The sequence below is a fragment of the Oryctolagus cuniculus genome, chromosome 8, assembly GCF_964237555.1.
Source record: "Oryctolagus cuniculus chromosome 8, mOryCun1.1, whole genome shotgun sequence".
Taxonomy (NCBI): domain Eukaryota; kingdom Metazoa; phylum Chordata; class Mammalia; order Lagomorpha; family Leporidae; genus Oryctolagus; species Oryctolagus cuniculus.
This window is the reverse complement of record NC_091439.1, coordinates 117,020,857-117,037,182: the sequence shown is the minus strand read 5'-3', so window position 1 is coordinate 117,037,182 and position 16,326 is coordinate 117,020,857. Positions and strand designations below refer to the sequence as shown.

Below are 16,326 nucleotides of genomic sequence, written 5' to 3'. Positions count from 1 at the left end.
CATCCTCGGGCAGTCACGGCCTGTGGCGGAGCTCAGCGTGCCCCGGACTCACCCACGCAAGGGAAGCCGTGGGAGGAGACTCGAGGGGACGGCTGGCTGGTGCAGTGCTGTAGGTCTCATTTCTAACCTCGTTTAAGCTGTTGAAGACGAGGACAGCTCAGCCTCTGGCCTGGAAACCCAACATCATCAAAGCTCCTCACTCACATGTACCCCGAAGGAGCGGGTAAGGGAGTGGAAGCCGGGCTTTGTTGAACGCCCCCCCCCCCCGCCCCCGACTTGCACTCAACTACAGGAAGAACCACAGTACCACGCCTGTCTCTACTGACTTCAGAGGCCGACGTTCACTGTCGCCACAGCTGCTGTCCTATCTCTGGGAAAGTGATCTGGGCACAGAGAGCAGAGGGACCTGGAAATGCAGTCCTTACCAAGTTCAGAGGCACTGGGGAGTAGGCCCTGAAGTCCAACCCGACGCCCGCTACAGCCCGGGTGCTCCAGGGCCATCCGAGGTCCCCACGGAGGAGAGAACGTGGGAAGACACTCGGAGCCTCCCAGGAAGAACAGCCCAACAGCAAGGAAAGCTCTCGCTGAGTCAGTTACGGGGGGGCAGCTGCCTGCCCTGGAGGCACAGACAGTCAGAGTGAGGAGCAGCTGCCTCTGGCCTGAGACCCGGGCAAATTCAGCCGAGGAACGGACCCTGGAGACATCTCAGGGGTTCGCAGTGCGGGTCTCACTCAGTGGGGACTGGAGGTGGACAAGCTGGCGTCTGTAAGCTAGGATGCCCACTGGGAGCCTCCGTCCCCAGTCCTCAGCTCCTGGGGTTCCGTGACGATGGCACGTTCATCCTGCCTTGCCGGCTCCCCTCCGCTGTTGAGCGTGCACAGGGAGCACACGTGCTTGCCTCGTGCTTCGCTGCTTGGTGACCCTGTCTTTTCCTTCCACATCCACCCCGGCGGGGGCGGGCTGCAACGGGGCAGGGGGCTGCCACCGGGGTTCCTGGGTGCTGTCTCCTACTGCCAGGCACAGCCCCAGCTGCTGCATTTCGGATCCAGCTTCCGGCAAATGCAACCTGGGAGACTGTGATGATGATCCAAGTTCTTGGGGTCCCTGCCAACCACATGGGAGATGCAAATGGAGTTTCAGGTTTCTGGCTTCAGCCTGGCCCAGCCCTGGCAGCTGTAGGCGTTTGGGGAGTGAACCAGCAGGTGGAAGATCTCCCTCTCTCTACCTTTCTCTATGTGTGTGTGTTTCTCGATTGCTCAGCCTTTCAAGTAGATAAAAAATTAAATAGTAAACAAAATTCGACTTAAGTGCCACCACCTCCAGGGGGTCTTCCCTGAGAGCTCATGTACGCAAGGTTATCATCAGCTGCCAGCTGCCCACCCATTAGACTGTCAGCTGCCAGCAGGCAGGGACCGACCCCTCCCCACCCTGACCACAGTGGCCTTTCCTTCTTCTCCACTGTCTGCGTCAGGCCATGATAAACACTAGGCAACAGCGAGTGGATGAATCCGTGAACAGGTGAGACACTAACCACAAACACACTGAAGCAGTCAGGCCACAAACCTCATGTGTGATCTCACATCTTTCATTCAGGATTGACTTGTGACTCTGATTTTCCTTTTGCATTTTTACTTTTCACACTGAATCTTGTAATACTTTTTAAAAATCTATTTATTTATTTGAAAGGCAGAGTTACAGGGAGGAAGGGAGAGACAGAGAGATCTTCCAACCTCTGGTTCACTCCCCAGATGGCCGCCAACAGCTAGAGGCTGAGCCAGGCTGAAGCCCAGAGCCAGGGCTCTCCTACATGAGTGCAGGGGCCCAACTGCTTTTCCCAGATGCACCAGCAGGAAGCTGGATCGGAAGTGGAGCAGCAGGGACACAAGCTGGTGCCCATATGGGAAGCCTGCTTTGCAGACAGCAGCTTCACCTCTATGCCACAATGCCAGCCCCATGAATCTTGTAATTCTATAACCACATTACATATTGCAGAGAAAACAGAAAACAACAAAACAAAACAAAACACATAGCTCCCAGCTCGTCAAAGGCAGCAGAGATGATGGCGTGATTTTCTTGGTCAGCACATCCCTGCCGTCTGACATTCTTTGGGTCACTGAACAGCGTTAATGACACTGAGCAAGTCGGCTATTCTGTACAAAATGTATCCATGATGCTAAAGCAAGAACTCTCTCGTTCACTTGTTCAATGAGTATTCGCAGAGAGTCTGCCCTGTGCTGAGGCTGGGGGCGCAGCAGTGGCGCCTGAGACCCCATTGCTGCCTTTCTGGAGCTTACGGAACAGTGATGGAGAGAGGCACTGAAGGGACACGGTGTCCTGACAGCCCATGGGTGAGCTGTTCTGTGACAGTCACACAACCGTAAACTGCCTGCCCATGCGTTTCTCAGAACGTCTCTGTCGCTAGGGCAGGGCTGAAGGCAGCAAATGCAACTGGTGCACGAGTGCTGGGAGGGAAAAGGACAGACCCTTTGTGTCGGGTGAAATATAAGGGCTGTCCCTCAGGGCGTAGGCCGCACTTTCCCCAGGCAACATCCTGCTGCCCTCCTGCTATGCGTCTAGAGATGACACAAAAAGGACCCTAAAATAGTATGTCACAATGTCATCTCCGATCTCCCTGCCTGATCATCGATCAAGTTTCCAGAACGTCTTTGTCCTCCCTGGAGAGGAATCAAAGGTTTATGCAGATTTCCACCTCCAAAGGCATTTCAAGAAGTCCAGCTGCAGGGGGCGGATCCCTGCTTTCCCAGCAGATGAGGCTTAGACGAGACCCCATGGGAGATCAGGGGCACAGCAGGTGCCTTCCAGCTTCTCTCCTGTCTGCCCCAGGTGACACTTCCCTGCTGGGAGGGACAGCGGGGCCACAAAGGAAATGCAGAACCAGCCATTTCCACACTCCTTCCCAGCACAGCCCAGGCGTCTTCCTTTCCCTGCCCCTACCTGGGGGTGCTGCGCAGAGCAGAAGAGTCCAGGTTGGACACAGGACTGTGATCAGAGTCTGGCTAAGGAGAGAAGCTTCTCCAGTTACTTCTGCAGGTGTTTTCCAGGGGAAAGCAACTACCTACGAATGATGAGGATGCATGACTTGATCAAAATCTAGAGCCAGCGTTTCCAGTGTGGAAGGAGATGCCCGACTCGCGTGTCACATCCAAGGCGGGCCTGGCCACCGAGGCCTGAAGTTCCATGGGGCTCCCGTCCTGGAGTCTCCATGACCTGGCTGGGGAAGGGCTGACAGCATGAGCACATATGCCTTTCAAACTCCGGGACGCATCCGAATGCTGAGAGCTTAAACCCACCTAACGTACAGAGCCCACCTTTCTCCCTGCCTGACTGCTGTATCCATTGGGCAGTTTCCAATTAAAGACGTGGAGAGCACTTTATATCAGGAACTGCTTTCGAGTTATGGAGATTTTCAAAACAATATTTATGAATACAGGTAGGGAAAATAATTCTTTGTAGTCGTTTTTAATCTCAACTATGAAGAAACATTATTTTCTGTTTTGACTAGTTTGGCAAACATTAATCTTAAGAATATGTACATCATAATATATTATTTGGCTGGTTGGATTCCTTGTGTCAACTATGCAAATTGTGTGCTGCTTACAAAACCTGAGGACCTCAGACAACCTACTAGTACACTTTGCCATGTGTGAGTTCCTGTAATGTGAGCCCCTTCCCTGTAACTGTACATGGATATAATACATCCTAATCATACATCCTCATACATCCTAGTGCACACATCCTCATACATCCTAATCATACATCCTCATACATCCTAGTCATACATCCTCATACATCCTAATCACACATCCTCATACATCCTAATCATACATCCTCATACATTCTAATCATACATCCTCATACATCCTAATCACACATCCTCATACATCCTAATCACACATCCTCATACATCCTAATCACACATCCTCATACATCCTAATCACACATCCTCATACATCCTAATCACACATCCTCATACATCCTAATCATACATCCTCATACATCCTAATCATACATCCTCATACATCCTAATCACACATCCTCATACATCCTAATCACACATCCTCATACATCCTAATCACACATCCTCATACATCCTAATCATACATCCTCATACATCCTAATCACACATCCTCATACATCCTAGTGCACACATCCTCATACATCCTAATCACACATCCTCATACATCCTAATCATACATCCTCATACATCCTAATCACACATCCTCATACATCCTCATACATCCTAATCACACATCCTCATACATCCTAATCATACATCCTCATACATCCTAATCACACATCCTCATACATCCTAATCATACATCCTCATACATCCTAATCATACATCCTCATACATCCTAATCATACATCCTCATACATCCTAATCACACATCCTCATACATCCTAGTGCACACATCCTCATACATCCTAATCACACATCCTCATACATCCTAATCATACATCCTCATACATCCTAATCACACATCCTCATACATCCTCATACATCCTAATCACACATCCTCATACATCCTAATCACACATCCTCATACATCCTAATCACACATCCTCATACATCCTAATCACACATCCTCATACATCCTAATCACACATCCTCATACATCCTAATCACACATCCTCATACATCCTAATCATACATCCTCATACATCCTAATCACACATCCTCATACATCCTAATCACACATCCTCACATCCTAATCATACATCCTCATACATCCTAATCATACATCCTCATACATCCTAATCACACATCCTCATACATCCTAATCATACATCCTCATACATCCTAATCATACATCCTCATACATCCTAATCACACATCCTCATACATCCTAATCACACATCCTCATACATCCTAATCACACATCCTCATACATCCTAATCACACATCCTCATACATCCTAATCACACATCCTCATACATCCTAATCACACATCCTCATACATCCTAATCACACATCCTCATACATCCTAATCACACATCCTCATACATCCTAATCATACATCCTCATACATCCTAATCACACATCCTCATACATCCTCATACATCCTAATCACACATCCTCATACATCCTAATCACACATCCTCATACATCCTAATCACACATCCTCATACATCCTAATCACACATCCTCATACATCCTAATCACACATCCTCATACATCCTAATCACACATCCTCATACATCCTAATCATACATCCTCATACATCCTAATCACACATCCTCATACATCCTAATCATACATCCTCATACATTCTAATCATACATCCTCATACATCCTAATCACACATCCTCATACATCCTAATCATACATCCTCATACATCCTAATCACACATCCTCATACATCCTAATCACACATCCTCATACATCCTAATCACACATCCTCATACATCCTAATCATACATCCTCATACATCCTAATCACACATCCTCATACATCCTAGTGCACACATCCTCATACATCCTAATCACACATCCTCATACATCCTAATCATACATCCTCATACATCCTAATCACACATCCTCATACATCCTCATACATCCTAATCACACATCCTCATACATCCTAATCATACATCCTCATACATCCTAATCACACATCCTCATACATCCTAATCATACATCCTCATACATCCTAATCATACATCCTCATACATCCTAATCATACATCCTCATACATCCTAATCACACATCCTCATACATCCTAGTGCACACATCCTCATACATCCTAATCACACATCCTCATACATCCTAATCATACATCCTCATACATCCTAATCACACATCCTCATACATCCTCATACATCCTAATCACACATCCTCATACATCCTAATCACACATCCTCATACATCCTAATCACACATCCTCATACATCCTAATCACACATCCTCATACATCCTAATCACACATCCTCATACATCCTAATCACACATCCTCATACATCCTAATCATACATCCTCATACATCCTAATCACACATCCTCATACATCCTAATCACACATCCTCACATCCTAATCATACATCCTCATACATCCTAATCATACATCCTCATACATCCTAATCACACATCCTCATACATCCTAATCATACATCCTCATACATCCTAATCATACATCCTCATACATCCTAATCACACATCCTCATACATCCTAATCACACATCCTCATACATCCTAATCACACATCCTCATACATCCTAATCACACATCCTCATACATCCTAATCACACATCCTCATACATCCTAATCACACATCCTCATACATCCTAATCACACATCCTCATACATCCTAATCACACATCCTCATACATCCTAATCATACATCCTAATCATACATCCTCATACATCCTAATCACACATCCTCATACATCCTAGTGCACACATCCTCATACATCCTAATCACACATCCTCATACATCCTAATCATACATCCTCATGTATCCTAATCACACATCCTCATACATCCTAGTGCACACATCCTCACATCCTAATCATACATCCTCATACATCCTAATCATATATCCTCATACATCCTAATCATACATCCTCATACATCCTAATCACACATCCTCATACATCCTAATCATACATCCTCATACATCCTAATCATACATCCTCATGTATCCTAATCACACATCCTCATACATCCTAATCACACATCCTCATACATCCTAATCACACATCCTCATACATCCTAATCATACATCCTCATACATCCTAATCATACATCCTCATACATCCTAATCACACATCCTCATACATCCTAATCACACATCCTCATACATCCTAATCACACATCCTCATACATCCTAATCACACATCCTCATACATCCTAATCATACATCCTCATACATCCTAATCATACATCCTCATACATCCTAATCATACATCCTCATACATCCTAATCACACATCCTCATACATCCTAATCATACATCCTCATACATCCTAATCATACATCCTCATACATCCTAATCACACATCCTCACATCCTAATCATACATCCTCATACATCCTAGTGCACACATCCTCATACATCCTAATCACACATCCTCATACATCCTAATCACACATCCTCATACATCCTAATCATACATCCTCATACATCCTAATCACACATCCTCATACATCCTAATCACACATCCTCATACATCCTAATCACACATCCTCATACATCCTAATCACACATCCTCATACATCCTAATCACACATCCTCATACATCCTAATCATACATCCTCATGTATCCTAATCACACATCCTCATACATCCTAGTGCACACATCCTCATACATCCTAATCCTACATCCTCATACATCCTAATCATACATCCTCATACATCCTAATCACACATCCTCATACATCCTAATCACACATCCTCATACATCCTAATCACACATCCTCATACATCCTAATCATACATCCTCATACATCCTAATCATACATCCTCATACATCCTAATCATACATCCTCATACATCCTAATCATACATCCTCATACATCCTAATCACACATCCTCATACATCCTAATCACACATCCTCATACATCCTAATCATACATCCTCATACATCCTAATCACACATCCTCATACATCCTAATCATACATCCTCATACATCCTAATCACACATCCTCATACATCCTAATCATACATCCTCACACATCCTAATCATACATCCTCATACATCCTAATCATACATCCTCATACATCCTAATCATACATCCTCATACATCCTAATCATACATCCTCATACATCCTAATCACACATCCTCATACATCCTAATCACACATCCTCATACATCCTAATCACACATCCTCATACATCCTAATCATACATCCTCATACATCCTAATCACACATCCTCATACATCCTAATCATACACCCTCATACATTCTGCTGTATACATCCTCATACATTCTAACGCATTTCCAAGTGAGCTATTATGGTGGTGCTTACATTTCTTAAATGAAACCACCTGAAGAACATATCTATATAAGTATTCTGGTGATAAAGTATTAACAAAACATTTAAACTACTCAGTAAAATATTTAATCTAGCCAACAAAATATGTAAAACTTTAAAACCATATTTGTGAGTGTGCCTGCATATTCAGTTATCAAATTACATTTCACAAATTAATAAACCACAGTCTTAATACTAGTTTAGCAATTATAAAACATTTTTGAACTGAAACTTCTGCATAATTTTGGTGCTAGCAGAAAAATAGTGTCTCCAATTTCTTGCATCAATTTCAGACTTATTTTTCTCATTTGTTTACCTTAATCAACGTATTTTCTGATCATAGTTTTAAAGAATAATTTAGACTATACTAATTTGAAGTAAGATTCCTATGCAGTTTAACCTAGGGTATGTCAAAAAACTTAGGGAAAAACTGAATTAAAGTTTATTTTGGGCCGGCGCCATGGCTCACTAGGTTAATCCTCCGCCTTGTGGCGCCAGCACACCAGGTTCTAGTCCCGGTCGGGGCGCCGGATTCTGTCCTGGTTGCCCCTCTTCCAGGCCAGCTCTCTGCTGTGGCCCGGGAAGGCAGTGGAGGATGGCCCAAGTCCTTGGGAGCTGCACCCCATGGGAGACCAGGATAAGTACCTGGTTCCTGCCATCGGATCAGCACGGTGCACCGGCCGCAGCGCACCAGCCGCGGTGGCCATTGGAGGGTGAACCAACGGCAAAGGAAGACCTTTCTTTCTGTCTCTCTCTCTCACTGTCCACTCTGCCTGTCAAAAAAAAAAGTTTATGTTGATGCAAAAATATTTTAAAATTCATGCACAATTTTTACATCTTATTCATGAACATCATGACCCTTTTGCATGGATTTCAATATAGTTTACCCTAAATGAATTATCTTTTAATTCCATTTCCATGACCTTTTAGAAGTACCCTACTATAAATATTTTCAGCATAGAAATACAGATTTATTTAATGTATATCTGGAGATAGGTACCGTAAGATTTAGAATTCTTGAACATTAATCAGAACTAGCCCATTTTTTGAAAAGATATTCAGAAATTGTTCAAATTATCTATGACTTTTCTGAAGTTCTCTGGAAGTCCACAGAGACAAATTTTGAAGCTAGATTTCAGTCTAGTTGCCTTAAATAGCAGTTATAAATCTGGAGTGGTACACCATGCTTGCTGTGGTTTAGATCTTAGTGACCACATGCTAAAGGCCTGGTCCCCACAGTCTCATGCTAAAGATACTGGATTAACGCTAGTGGTTAATGGATTACAGCTGGAGGTTAATCCAGTATGGCAGGTGTGGAAGTGAGGACTCCAGGACCCGACTGAATCAGACAGGGCTTGCAGGGTGGAGACAGACACAGAGACACAGACCCCAAGGATCGGGCCTGTCTCCCTGCTTCCTCCTTGCCATGCAACCCTCTCACCTCACGCTGCACAGTCACCTCCTCCCACCTCACCAGACAGGCAAGCATACTGCACACACCTGGACTGCCAGTCTCTCGGGAAACAGACTCTTTCATTTTTCATTTGTGTCTTTCATTTTTCATTTGTGTTCAAATCATACCCTTGGCTTAAAGTTTCAAAATTTACTCCAATATGAAGAAGATACAGAACATGCATTGAGTGGTTCTTAGAAAATGCGTTATGTAATGGCTCCAACCACTTCCAGTGTTTCCTTCATGAACCGACGGTTGTGTTCTGTTAATGACACTACTGGAAGGAAGAGAGGCACTGTAACAGTCCTTGTGTAGCATGAAGACAGCCTTGGGGTGCCCTCGAATTTCAGGAGATAAACTGCCTTTTGAGACACCTGCATCTGATACTGGGGTGCCCGCTGGGGTCCTGGCTCCTGCTGCAGGCATTTGGGGAGTGAACCAGCAGACAGATCTCTCTCTCTGTCTCTTTTTGCCTTCCAATAGAAAAAAAAAATCTTCAAAAAATAAACAAACAAGCAAAAGAACCCAGCTTTGCCCAGAGAGGTCTGACCATCTGGTTCTGGAAAACGAGGATGGCACAACTGATGGGCGAGCCTTCTTGTGATGTGAGGCTGGATCCACTGTCACGTCAGAGACCCAGCTTGGATTTAGACTGGGGCCCGCTGGGCGCCCGCGGCCTGAGGTCACCCACAGGACACCCCGCGCAGCAGGCTGCACAGCAAAGCCCAGGGAAGGCTCTGGGCACCAACGCCCAGCCTGGGGTGCTCTGGACTTCACCACACAGCAGGTCTGAGAGAGCCAGCTGCCCCGCTGGACTCCAGCCTAAATGTATTTTCTCCTGATTTCTTTCTTTCTTCCTTCCTTCTTTCCTTCTTTCCTTCTTTCTTTCGACAGGCAGAGTTAAACAGAGAAAGAGAGAGAAAGGTCTTCCTTTCATTTGTTCACCCCCCAGATGGCCGATATGGCCGGCACGCTGAGCTGATTTGAAGCCAGGAGCCAGGTGCTTCCTCCTGGTCTCCCACGTGGGTGCAGGGCCCAAGGACCTGGGCCATCCTCCACTGCCTTCCTGGGCTACAGCAGAGAGCTGGACTGGAAGAGGAGCAACTGGGACAGAATCCGGAGCCCCAACCAGGACTAGAACCCAGGGTGCCAGTGCCACAGGCGAAGGATTAGCCTAGTGAGCCGCAGCGCTGGCCCCTTTCTCCTGATTTCCACGTGTTCTTTCCCTCTTATTCAAAGGAGCTCTGAGCACAACAGCTTTCGGTGAGTTCTTCTATGAGTGTCCAGCCTTGGGGCAGTGCTGACCGTCTGAGGGACCCTGGCCTCCAGCAGGACACACTCTGGATAGAACACAGCAGCACCTTCAGGCCGTGCTGCACAAAGATGCGTCTTGTTGCTTTCACTGTGATGACTCTAAGTCAACGCACTATCTCTACACTGGACGCCAAGACCAGAACGTCAAATTACAGAACTGTTTTTTCCTATCAAGCCAGGGAATCTACCGCTCACCAAGACGTTCAAAGGATCCAGGGTGAAACCGCAAATGAGAAAAGATCTCACCTGTGATCATTTCAAGTAATTTACAAATTTAAATGCATGAGCGCTGGCTTGAATGGAGTGTCACCAGGGGATCTGAGAAGTGTGTCCGTGGCAAACAGCACACAGGCTCCTGCTGTGGCTCTCGAGTTGATTTATCAGCTGCTGAGTTACAGGTAATTCAGTGGGCACTGGACTAGGACGAGTGTCTGAAACGGCTGACGGGTTGTCTCAGAGCTGATTCTACGTGGGACAGGGTGGAGAGCAGAGGGAAGTGGAGCCACAAAGCCCCCTCCGTGCTCCTTTGACTTCTTCAGTGGGAACCCACGCCTGGGAGCCCTGCCTTCGCCCCCACGGCGGGGTGGGGGGCAGTGTTTAGCATCTCAGAGGAGCACAGAGCTGGTTCATTTTTCATCCCAAGGGACTGCAGCCACACTGCTAAAACACCGGGTTGACATCTGTTTCTTATGAACTCGTCATTTTTACAATATACGTAGTGCGTTTCTTTTACTGGGAACTACAGAAGTTTCTCAGCGGTCCGAAACACTGGCCCTGCGGATTTGAAGCCGGGACTCCTGCTCCTACGGGGCCCTGCAGTGAGAGCAGAGCCTGACCCCGGCCTCCCCGTGGGCTGCGCCACCTCATGCTCCTCTAGGGCGGACCCTGCCCGACAGCCCTGCCGACCCTGTCTCCTCCACCCGGGGTCTCCTCCACTCAGAGCAGGGGAACACCAGGACCCCCAGAGCCAACGGAGCTCAGGTCTCTGGAGTGCAAACAGTGGTCACAGTGGGAACCTTTCCCGGCCCCTGCAGGTGGATGCAGCTGACAGTCTCTGCACCTGCCGCCCTGCACAGCACCCTCCCTGCGCTTGCTCCCGCAGTGTAATTATCTGTGCTTATTATTTAGATTTTGTGATTTCCTCGAGAGCAAGGGCTATGTAAGCTTGCTACACTCACTGGTATATGATATTTACTGAACACAACCTAAGAGATGTTCAATAGCCCCCTGTGGAATCCACGAGTGAATCATCGCCTCCTGCCCATTGGCTCGCATGCACTGTGGCACCCTGAGCAGCTCGCCCGGCCCCAGGAGTTGGGAACCTACCATCACATCTTGGGAACGGGTGGTTCCAGTTCCTGTTGATCCCGTGCTCACACGTGAGGACAGGGTGCCCGATGAGAATGTACCCGGGATAGCACTCAAAAGATATGGACTGGCCCACGCTGTAGTCCGAGTTGATCATGTACCCGTTCTGAAATGGGGGCGGGTCGGGGCAGTTCTGTAACTCGTAGGCTGAAAGAAGAAGCAGACAAGACGGTGCTCAGAAACCAGAGGTCACAGGACTCGGGGTGCCCCTGGGTCAGTTTTGGATACAAGGTTTAACAAGCTCCTTCCCAGGTTGACAGTGGCCGTCCTGGTGGAAAACAAGAATCGTCAGGGCCAGCAGTAGAAGTCTGACCATGCACATTTGGAACGCTCACCGTGTGCTGCGGATGCAAAATCACACTCATGAAACGCAGTTTCGACAACGTCAGCCTTGGAAACCAAACAACTGATGTGAATTTAATTTTTTTAAATACAGACAATAATAAAACGGGCCCAAAAAGAAAACTGAGTGAACACAAGTCTGGAAATTCTGTGAATTCGAAAGAGGAAAACCATGACTCTAAGAGCTTCCAACAAGGCGAGAAGTGCCACAGTGGTTGAATTTTTGTTTAACTTTTACAGTGGTTAATTTTTGTTTAACGGAAACCCATTCCATTTTTTTTTTCTGAACAAAGAGAACTGTAGGATCACCAAGCTAGCGAACCATCAGCAGTTTTATAGCACAAAGCATCTCTTGCTGTATCATGAAGACTTGTGTGTTCAGTAGAACGAACTCCAGGCAGATGAAAGACGCGTGTTGAGTCTGTGTGATGGTCAGACCTACTCACACACTGTTGAGAGTTAACTGACCCACAAATTAGGCGTCCTCTGGATACTGCAGTGTCAGGCTAACACAGCCCCATACTGATGTCCCTTCCTCACGCTGAGTGCACAGCCCCTGTGGGCAGCTCTGTCTGCAGAGTGCACCTGTCCAGTCGAGGGTGACCAGAACGCACAGCTGATACATTCCAGAGCCGCCCTGTGCGGCAGGAGCCTGGGAGGAGACTGCTTGGCCCCGCCCTGCAATCCCATCATGCACTCCCTGTCGCATGATCCCCCCCACGGGCTCTCTCTGACCCTCAGCCAGGCTGCGCGTGGGTGGATTGAAGGCTACAAGGCCACTGCCTGTCCTCCTTCCTCAGCGGGAGCCAGGTCCTAACAGGAAGGTGACAAGGGACCACCCGAGGCCGTCCCCAAGCTGGGAACCTCCCGAGCGTTCCTAGAGGGTGGGCCCAGTCACGCCCTTGGAGTTGGAGGTGAACATGCAGCTTTGAGTTCTGCAAACACATGCTGAAGGGTGACATGGTTCACAGCTTATGCTGGGTGTTTCCCAGGAGCTTAGACATCATGTTCCCAGGTAAATGATCTGAAATAAGGAGGGTGGGAGAGGACAGGAGAATGGGCCAAGGGAGCCATGCAGCCAATGGGGAAACGGATGGGCAGGTGCAGACGTGCCACAAAGAGTCACCGTCAGGCCACTGTGGGTATCACAACCCAGAAGCCAGACACACGCGACCTGAGTGCCACTTTAAAGGGACTGATGCTCTCATAAAGATAACACTGGGGCCCACAGAAAGACGCCCGTCCCTGGGGAACGTGTGGGCTGTGGTCTGAGAGGCCAGGACAATTGCTGCGGGCAGCTGAGTGTCACTGTCATTGGCCCGAGATGGCCCCGATGATATCCACGGCTTCCTCTTGCTAAATGGGCTCCTGCAAGGGCAGCTTTTCTCTCTAAAATGCAAGATGAAGCAACAGCGGTCACCTGGACAGCTCAGTTATGCCTGCATGATCTGGGCAAGCACTTCGATTAGCGCTGTGGGAAAACCCATTTTAATATAAAGACTCACGAGAGCAGGCACAGATGTCTCCACTCTGAGAACAACTCCAGAAGAGAAAAGCACGCTAACCACGGTCGTAGGCACACTACAGGAACCCAACCATCTAAACACATAGTGATACACAGACCCGTGAGTACCGAGGACACAAAATGCCGAATCCTCCTACAGCCAGTGACTCTGGGCTTGTGAGTGTATGTTTATCTGCACTTTCAGTACCAGATTCTGTGTGGTTGGCAACAGGATGCCAGGGGCAAATCGTGGCAGAGGTGAACAAGCTAGAAATTCCATAATGTCAGCCCTTGTGTCCCCTAGATTTCTTTGCTCCTGCAGGTGCCCTGAGGAAGGTCGGGGACACGAGTCAGAGGTGTGGCTGAAGTGGCCAGAGTAACAGGCCAGTGGGCAGCCAAGGCCAAGGCACCTTGAGCGAAGTCTGGTGTGGGTTCCCTGGGGACCGAGCTGGAGGGGACCAAGTCCGCCCTCCAGGAGACACTGTTTATTGTGCAGAATCTGAAACCCAGACACCCAGATTCTGTCCCTTATTAGCAACAGGGCCTGTGTGGAGTTCCCAGCTTCTCCCAGTACCACTTCCTGCACCTGCTGTCTGTCCAGCATGGTGGGAGTCAGCTAAGCCAACTGATGTGACCGCAGTTAAACCATCTGCCATATGCTGTAACAAGGTTATGCCACTGTGTTTGTAACAGAATACATTGCATGGGGGATGACACACATGATATACGTATATATTCATTTAGTGTTTACTTGTTTATTTGAAAGAGAGAGAGAAAGAGAGAGAGACAGGGAAAGAGAGAGAGACAGAGAGGGAAAGAGACAGACAGGGAAAGAGACAGAGAGACAGGGAAAAAGAGTGAGAGAGACAGAGAGAGAGAGAGACAGAGAGACAGGGAAAAGAGAGGGAGAGAGAGAGAAAGAGAGTGAGAGAGAGACAGATAGGGAAAGAGACAGAGACACAGAGAGACAGAGAAAAAGAGTGAGAGAGACAGAGAGAGAGAGAGAGAGAGAGATTCCATCTGCCGGTTCACACCTAAAATGCCTGCAACAGCCAGATGCCTGGTACCCAGGCACTCGGATGTGGGACGTGGGCATCCCAAACAGCAGTCTCACTTATCGTGCGGCGACACCCGCCCCTCATACATGATTCTGATTATACGAAATAAGGAACAGTTGCTGAAATTGAGCGCTTTCTCATTAACTCAATGCTTTCTCTGGTACCTAGCCATGAGAACGCAGTAAGAGATATAAGTTGTGTTTAAAACACTGAAGAGGGCCTACGTTGTGGCGTAGCAGATAAGGCTGCTGCCTGGATGCCAGCATCCCATATGGGTACCGGCTCATACCCCAGGTGTTTGGCTTGGATTCAGCTCCCTGCTAACCTGAGAAAGCAGCAGAACAGGGCCCAAGTGCTTGAGCCCCGGCCACACATCAGGGAGACCTGGGTGAAGCTCCTGCTCCTGACGTCAGCCTGGCCAGCCCTGGTGCTTGCAGCCACGTGGGCGAGGGCACCAGCGGATGGCAGCACGTGCTCCCTTTCCCTCTCTCTGTAACTCCGACTTTCAAATAAATAAAATATCAAAGACAAATCATCAACCCTAGAAGGAACATTCTTATCCCCTAAATGTAAACAAGTATGATCTTTCAGTTAAAAATGGTACTTGAACAGCTGAATTATCAACTACTAAAACTAACTAACTAAATCCCAATGTCCCGCTGTACAAGCCACGCGACGTCCCAGAGCTGGTGAGACAATCAGAGAGCGACACTGTGTGCAAGGATGGCTTCCGCAGCCGTAATCACTGTCGGCTCTTTTGTCACTAGGGCAATAAAAGTCCTAAGGCTCACTTGCAAAATAAAAATCTTTTAAACTCTTACAATTTTGTGACAGTGGAACTGTAATTGAGCACATACACAACAGTGGTGTGGTCTAGGAATATTTTTTGTTTTTCAGGTTGCTCATTTTGTAAGTAGAATGCTGGGTAGTTGAAGCCTCCATGTAACACTGGCTTCAAAGGGAAAATGTCTATAGGTGTTTTAAAAAAAAACGACTACTCAAGCCCAGTGCATCTTAGAAGAACCCAGCTCAAAGGCTAGAGGGCATGAACTTAATTTTGCCTGTCCTAGTCACATTGCCACATCGTCTATGAGAACCAGATGCTTAGAAGTCCTGGCTGATCAGTGCAGGGACGCAGCGTGCACAACTGGCCGAGCGGTAGACACCAGCTGGGAACACCAGCACCCACAGCAGAGCGCCTGGATCCAGTTCCAGCTTCCCGCTAACACAGACCCAGGGAGACAGCCGTGATCACACTGGTAGATGGGCCCCAGCCACCCATGTGGGTCCACAA

General features: G+C 47.5%; 1 protein-coding gene across 3 annotated transcripts in view; it reads right to left on the bottom strand.

The window, feature by feature from the left end:
- The window catches only part of CSMD1 (CUB and Sushi multiple domains 1), a 2,053,194-nt gene that overhangs the window by 134,334 nt on the left and 1,902,534 nt on the right, over positions 1 to 16,326 (bottom strand). For all 3 annotated transcript variants that reach the window (XM_070047233.1, XM_070047234.1, XM_070047235.1), the window contains one exon: positions 12,087 to 12,275. In XM_070047233.1, the coding sequence (XP_069903334.1) occupies positions 12,087 to 12,275 (189 nt within the window). The remainder of the gene's footprint in view (positions 1 to 12,086; positions 12,276 to 16,326) is intronic.